Genomic DNA, 7,681 nt, shown 5'->3' on the forward strand with positions numbered 1-7,681 from the left:
TATTACCGTCTTGGTCGCTGCTGCTTCTTCTTGTTGATGTTACTGTTGTTGTTGTTTTTTGTGCAATTTCCAGGAATGGCAATGCATTGTACCTAAAACAAGCAAACAAACAAACAAACTTCTAGAGTCATGTGTATCTCGACAATGTGACGCATTAAGGTAATTGTTTTGCACACACGTATACAGGAGTGACGCGAGAAGCCACCATCAACCGGTTCTGGGGTTACTTCCTGGTCTTCTACCACTCCGCCCAGATCGCTGGTAACCTCATCTCCTCCCTGGTGCTCCACAACAAGGGGCGCATCGAGCTGGATGACGTCACAAGCCACAACTTGACCTGTGGAGCCAACGATTGTTACAGAGGTGAGATGTCAATTGTTTAGGGGGAGGAACATTTTTTTCCCTTCGGGAGGATGATGAAATCACCAGAGGCAATATTTAGCGCTTTGACTTTTCACGTACATTTTATTCAGTTGTTTGTTGCAATGCCGGGTCAAATATTAGAACACTATACTGGTACTTTAATTTTAGATGAAGAGCTGTCAAACTAAAATAGTCTTCTGCGCATGCGCGAGACAGCTGTTTCCATTGTTCAATTCGCAGATCTAAAACTCGCTAATATGTGTATGTACAACGCACCGAGAAGTGTTGTGTGAAGTGACTGGGGTTTTTTTCTTACATAATGATTATAACACGTATTGCATGACGTCATAATGATATTGACAGAAATGACAGTATATGAACAGAAATTGAAAATACAAAGCCATATGTGTTAAAGAAGAAGGGGGAGTAATAACATATGACAGTATGGAGAGAGCCGGTGCTTGTGACGGTTACAGCTCGTTATTCCGAAGGTTCGTTATTCCTAAGGCTCTTCACTCCGAAGATTCGTTATTCCAAAGGTTTGTTATTCCGAATTTCATTTTCGGATTACAAATCTTCGGAATAACGAACCATCGGAATAACGCCACAAATGTTCGGATTAACGAACCCTTTTTCATTTTCGGATTAACGAACCTCTAGGTATAGGGAATTTGTGGGTTTCGGATTAACGAACCTTCGGAATAACGAACCTTCGGAATAGCGAACCTTCGGAATAACGAACAGCACCCCTTGTGACAGTGATTTCCTGAAAGAAAATGGCGGCTTGGTCAGACAGTGCCAAGAAATATCAAGGAAAGATTAAACGGGTACTATAGCTCTCACTTTCCCTCGTAGTGTGCACAAGCAAGGGAAATGGTTATAGCACAGAAAGACGGTCCGGATTGACGCTGGAAAGAGTCATCGTATACGAACACTCCTCTAGTTACTTTTTAAAGATTACTTTATCTAAACTTTGTTATGTTTGATATTCATCGTTTTGTCGCAAGATGACGCTATAAGATATCAAGCGAAAATAAATATGAAGAAGTTAAAGTAGTAATCTCATTTCACTTTAATTCATTAAACTGCAGTGAATCGCGTTAGTTTCATCAAAAAAGAAATATGCTATTCTCATACATGAGAAGAAATATAGAAACATGTTATTTGTATCTGAATATAAAGTCGATATAAGATCTCAACCGAGCCCGGAAACAATGTAAGAAAGACATATACCACCTTTAAGAGGTCAATCACAGGTCAATGCATTTGGTTTTTGTTGTTGTTGTTTTTATTGACACCATTGTCATGATTTCTGACACCACTTCCTTGGAATCCCTGGCGTGCGTGCGTCATGGGAAAGTGAAGAACGAAAATGATGATGGTATTATGCCTGAAGGGTATATGTGAAACTGGAAGAGGAGTATTAGTGTATACAATCCATCAGCCCCCGGGATAGTCGTGAGACAATTGGTGATTTATATCCTCAGCCGCTTCCTGCGGGGATTCTTTGATTTTATTTCTTTTCTTCTTTTTTTTAGGGGGGGGGGGGTCATATTTACCGATAGAGTTCAATTGAGCCCATACACGTACGAGATATATTGTGTGAGATCAGTCTTGATCTCAAAAGGTTACTGTCATGAAATGTTTGCAAGCAGATTGCAGACTGCTGAGGTAGGAACGATCACAGAGAAAAACTGGGAACCAGGCTTCAATTTATTCACCTTCGTTCGTATGGCACTTTTCCAAGCTGTGTTTTGACTTTTGATCTGATCATATAGTTGTCAATTTTACTTGAGGGGATTTTTAGCGACCATGTGGGAGATTATAGTTTGACAATGTCATACGTCACAGCTTGTCACTTCCGTCATCGGATGTTATGCCCCCTCCCCCTCAAAGGGAAATGAATAAAAAGGCGTTATACAGCCCTAAATTTCAAACCATCTTGAGTGAAGTTACTCGGTCTAAAAGTAACCCACCGCACCGTTGGCCAATCATATTGCAATTACCGATGATGGGATGCAGCCGGAATTGATGAAAAACTTGATTTCTTGCCCATAAATGATGACCTGTCTTGTAATATCCGTATACTCTTCTTCGACGTAAACTTTGAGTCTTTTCTTACGCGTACCAAAAATGTCATGTTTAAAGGACAAGTTCACTTTAACATAAAAAGAGGTCCTTTACCTCTGTAGATTAATTAACTGCTCCCGTACGTATGTAGTTTGATGATAAATTATCATCGGTCGATGTGTTTGTATGTGTCTGTGTCTGTGTGCCTGTCTATCTGTCTGTCTTCTTCCACGTAATAATTGAGTATCTGAATATAAGAACGACCCAAGTCCATGGAAGACCATTTCGAGTAAACTTAAAAGAACTTCATATCTTTTTTACTTGTCCAATAATATTCTATGTAACTGTGATGGGAAGGCAACATTGTATATACAAATTAGAACATTTATGACCATTAACATTTACATTAATTGTGGAGAGGCCATTTTGTGTGATGGACTTGGGTCGTTCTTTGATTCATATTCTGCTATAGAGATGAGAGAAGGATAAGAGAGGGCGCTATAATATGAATGTAAGAATGACCCGAGTCCTTCATTCTTACATTCATTAACTCATTCATCTCGGGCACTTCCGGGGGTAATTAGGATTTATCATTTATACACAAGATGAGGCCATGCATAAGCTACAATTTCCCATGTCAAACTGAATTTGGCCAAAAATTGGACTTGGATCGTTCTTATATTCAGGTCTTCAATTATTAGATTTATAGATTTTATAAGTTTATAGTATCCGATAAGATGTATAGTATCCAGTGTGGTATTTTGTTCACATTAAGTTATACTACGTAGCAGAAACACCAGAAGATTTGAGCCTCGACTATACCAAGCATGAACATGGGCATGATTTTTTATTCGTCTGTAATGTTTTCTGTTAGTTATTGTTATTACATATCTCGATATTATCACAGGTGCTGAGGAATCTCGTCACCGTGAGAAAAGTGAATAACTGCGCCTTTTTCATTCGCCCGATTTTTGTCTCTTTTTCGTCAACTTGTTCAGAGACGAGTGACCCGAACGCGACGGGCTACTGTAACCCGCCGGACAAGCGGCTGATGAACAGCCTCCTGACAGTGTGCCTCGTTCTGGGCATCGTGGCCATTGTCATGTCGATCTGCCTGCTTGATAGTCTCAAAAGCAGTCGCCATCTCAAGAAGAAGGGCACGTGCAGTCTGTTCATGGACACCCTGCGACTGCTCAAAGACTACAGGATGCTCTTACTCATACCCTTCACCGTATTCAACGGCGCAAGACAATCGTTTATGTCGGCTGACTTCGTCAAGGTAATTTGCGAGGGTTTGTGGTTTCCTGATTTTAGAATATTAAAGCGAAATTGTACTGCGATACAGATGGATGTTCCGATACAGTGTTTGCCCCAACTATGAATCTTGAGCTACTATGTTTTAATTCATGTTAGCTTGCATTAATTGCATTCTTTTCAGAATTGAAATAACCTTTCACCTGTTCAAAGACAATTTAATACCGTGTAAACCGTATGAGGACTTGTCAGAACACTTTGGCCCGAATTCACGAAGGTGGTACACATGAAACCATGGTTTAAACCATGGACAAAAACCATGGAGCGCCAAGTGTCGCACGGAATATTTCGTTACGAAATTCGTAAATTCGTCGGCAAAATGACCGTTTCGTTAACGAAATTATCATTTCGTGGACGAAATGTTCATTTAGTTACAAAATGTTGTCATTTCGTTACAAAATAATCATTTCATCGACGAAATAACTGATTTCGTAACGAAATATTCCGTACGACACTTGGCGCTCCATGGTTTTTGTCCATGGTTTAAACCATGGTTTCATTTGTACCACCCTCGTGAATTCGGGCCTTTGGGACTAAAATTTAATTGTAAAATAATACTCTCTATCGATTGAGATATTTCTTTCTTCTCTCATTGTCAGTAACATTTTTAATCCTAGTTATTTACTGTGAGAATTGTGCTCGTTCACTCGTATGTATACATTCATTACATGATATTATTTCTTGATATGCTTCTTCTCTACCCAATCTACCAATCTGTATGTTCACTCATTAGAATTTACTACAGTATGGAATTATAAACATCACAGGACGCAAAATCGTCGTAAATTGACCTCAAAGATTTGTGTGTTTTTGGCGTGTGTCTGTCTATCTGTCTATGTGACTCTCTTTTTGTGTTTTTTTTTCTTTTTCCGGTGGTCCTTAATTTGTCGTTGGCCACGGAGATTTCCTAAGAGAGAGAGTTTTGAACTTATGTCCTTCCAGGGGTCAAATGGATGTCTGAAAATAGTCATGATATTGTGCAAGGAAGTCAATAAATTCGTCTTCTTCTAAGGAGCCTTTTTCTCCGAGGAAAGTTAAAAATTCTATCATGCTAAAGAGTCATCAATGAAAAATTATGTGGCTGTAGATTGGTATAATGTTGCTGTGGTAACATGATGATAATTTCGCCCTTTGGGTTTTTTCCCCCTCCTCGTTCCCTCTCCCTCTCCCGTAGTCGTACGTCACCTGCGTGTTTGGCGTCCACTGGGTCGGGTTCGTGATGACGTGTTACGGGCTGTCTCTCTCGGCGTTCAGCGGGATCTGGGGCACGATCGCCAAGCACACGGGTAGGGTGGCGCTGTTTTGTCTCGGCATCTTGTCCTACGTGGCTATCATGATGTCGCTGTTTTACTGGACTCCGGGCATCAATGACATCGCTAAGGTACGCACACACAAAGATAGATCCTCATACGATCTCGATAGGTGAATTATCCCACGCTCCGTATTTTAAGTACGTTTGATTCCGCGTTCTATACAATGAAACTTTAGAAAAGATGTCACAAATCGCAAATGGATAATCGCAGAGACTGTGATATAACTGCAAGTCACAAGTGTTCACTAATTCTGGTTTTACTTTTCAAGGCCACCATAGTTTTTGTTGTGAAAGAGAAAACCGAAAAAAGAGCATATCATATTTATTATGAAAGGTATTCATATACAATTACGGTGTATTCCTTTGCACTTGCTTTTCCTTGTATAAGCTAGATTCTTATCACTTTACGTAAAGCCATGGGGATCTTTATTTCAAGGAACTTATATCTCTACTGGTTGAGAATAGTTGCTCATGGTTGATCAACCAATTTACAGACGTTTTCCAAAGTTATACTGTCCCTCTACAACAAACTTATGCTGTGATGATATGCCATGATTAAGTCGAGTTCTTGTTTTCTCAGTAATAATTTTTTTAAATGTATTTCCCGACAGATAATGGTGGTTGCTGCTACAGTTGGGGTGATCGATGCCATCTGGGCAGGCCAAATACGAGGTGAGTGCCTTTGTTTTCATTATAACGTTTTGACTTTAACTTTCCGTTACATCCTCATGCAGTTTGTTAACCAAAGTATTCGACAAAGGCTGCATGATTTCATAGATGCGATATGCATAAGTTAATCCAGTTTTAAGACAACGTTGTAAAGTGTGTGGCAGGTTCACCGTTAAGTCTATCTCGTTTTCAGAATGTTTCTGTCTTGCGCGCCCTCTAACGGTTATCCCTTTCTAACTCCATGCAGCACTGTTCGGCGAAGTCTTCTACCACACGCAAGAGCCGGCTTTCTCTAATCTCCAGGTATGGCAGTCCATCTCCATGGCAGCGGCCTACGGCTACAGCAACTCCTTCTGCGTGTCGACGGTCATACTTATCGTCCTAGTCGAGCTCGCCGTGGCCTCCGTGTGCTACACCGGGCTCGAGGCGTCCCTCAGGTGGTCCAAGGCGTCGTCGAAGGACGCGAAGGTTGCGTACAGCGTGACCAAAGAGGGCGACATCGACGACAAGGAGAACCAGCGGCCCGGCGAGCTGAAAGCGATGCTTGAAGTAGAAAGCAATGACAAACCCGCAGAACTCTGAAAGGAATACATGTATTTGCCGCTTTTTAAGCATTAGTCTGAATTCGTTATCGTTTGTGTATCGAGGACAAGTCTGCATTGATAGCTTCCACCATGCGCCTTGCGTCTTTTAAGTGCCTGTCTGGAAATTCTCAATCAACATTAGAATATCTAAGTTGAAATTTATGACGAGAGAGCTGGTTGCACAGTTGCACAGAGTACGCAACTTGAGTTCGTACACTATTGAAGCAGACTGATCATGCTTTCAGAGTGACATCGAGGCGCAATATTTATGGTCAATGGTGGCATGCGGTGTGTACAGACAGTCATACGGAGCAAGTCTCGGTATCAGTCAAGAAGTATGTAGCGCCAAGTTGTTTAGGCACGATGCGATAGTCAAGAATGATAGTAGCAATAGGTGCAGCCTAATATGGTGGAGAATTCCTATGTTCATTAACTAATGGCATCACTTGAAATGCAGCGAGCTAAGAGTGCAGAATCCGTTGCAGTTCGTAATGCAGTGGCAGGCGCATATATACTCCGCCGCTTGCGATGTTGATACAACCCAAGATGGGATTGCATTTTCGATATATTTTTTATTCTAATCACTTTTACAGATGCCTTCCCTAGTAGCTATGACTTCCTGCAGAGTGCCTATATGATATCTTCGAACTCTTAAATAAGAAATCAAAGTCTTTTGATAATTGACGAGAAACGGTTGAATACCGACCCGTCTATTACATGTATATGATGATAAAACATGTGATGTGATTATACTTTGCTGATTAATCGTATGCCTTTATAGGTTTCGTTGGAATTCATAACTCTTCTTCATCATGCACGGAAAAGATGTACTTTGCCGAGCAAGACGAACATTGTCATTGTGGATATTTGGTGGTGCAAGCTGTCTAATGATTTTACCAAAGATTGTAGATGTCTTTACATGTTTGCATTGAATATGTATGTATAATAGCTATGACTTTGGGAATATTAATAGTATATTTGGAAACCTAACAAGTGTTGTATAGAGCTGACGCTCCCTTAGCAACGTGTGTTGTTCTGACGGTGACAACGATGATGATGCCGCAGATGAGAAGAAGTTGTGGAAGAATTGAGGAAAGGAAGAAGCAGGAGATGGAGAAAAGTGGGGAAAGATGACTTAGAAGAAAGAAAGAGAATAATTTGTAGAAGATGAAATAGAAAAGGGGTGAGGAGGAGGAGGAGGAGGAGGAGGAGGAGGAGCAAGTTTGGAAGAAGGGAAGAATAATCAAGGAACATGAGGAGGAGTCGACGGTGATAGGTAAGGAATGAATCGATACAAAATTACGTCAAAAGAAAGAAGAGGCCATGTCCACGTTGTGCACAAAGAATTGACGGTAATGTAATCCAGCTA

The 7,681-nt window shown here is 40.8% G+C and overlaps 1 protein-coding gene across 1 annotated transcript in view; it reads left to right on the forward strand.

Annotated features, from left to right (window-relative positions):
* LOC139723730 (protein unc-93 homolog A-like) overlaps positions 1 to 7,243 on the forward strand; it is a 31,005-nt gene extending 23,762 nt beyond the window's left edge. The window contains exons 3-7 of the mRNA XM_071634946.1: positions 187 to 363; positions 3,432 to 3,712; positions 4,922 to 5,128; positions 5,671 to 5,731; positions 5,976 to 7,243. Coding sequence (XP_071491047.1) covers positions 187 to 363; positions 3,432 to 3,712; positions 4,922 to 5,128; positions 5,671 to 5,731; positions 5,976 to 6,310 — 1,061 coding nt within the window. The 3' untranslated portion in view covers positions 6,311 to 7,243. The remainder of the gene's footprint in view (positions 1 to 186; positions 364 to 3,431; positions 3,713 to 4,921; positions 5,129 to 5,670; positions 5,732 to 5,975) is intronic.
* The last annotated feature ends 438 nt before the right edge of the window (positions 7,244 to 7,681 follow it).

Source organism: Diadema antillarum, unplaced genomic scaffold (genome assembly GCF_040938485.1).
Source record: "Diadema antillarum isolate AM-2024a unplaced genomic scaffold, OU_Dant_1.0 scf00000198, whole genome shotgun sequence".
In the NCBI taxonomy this organism is placed as follows: domain Eukaryota; kingdom Metazoa; phylum Echinodermata; class Echinoidea; order Diadematoida; family Diadematidae; genus Diadema; species Diadema antillarum.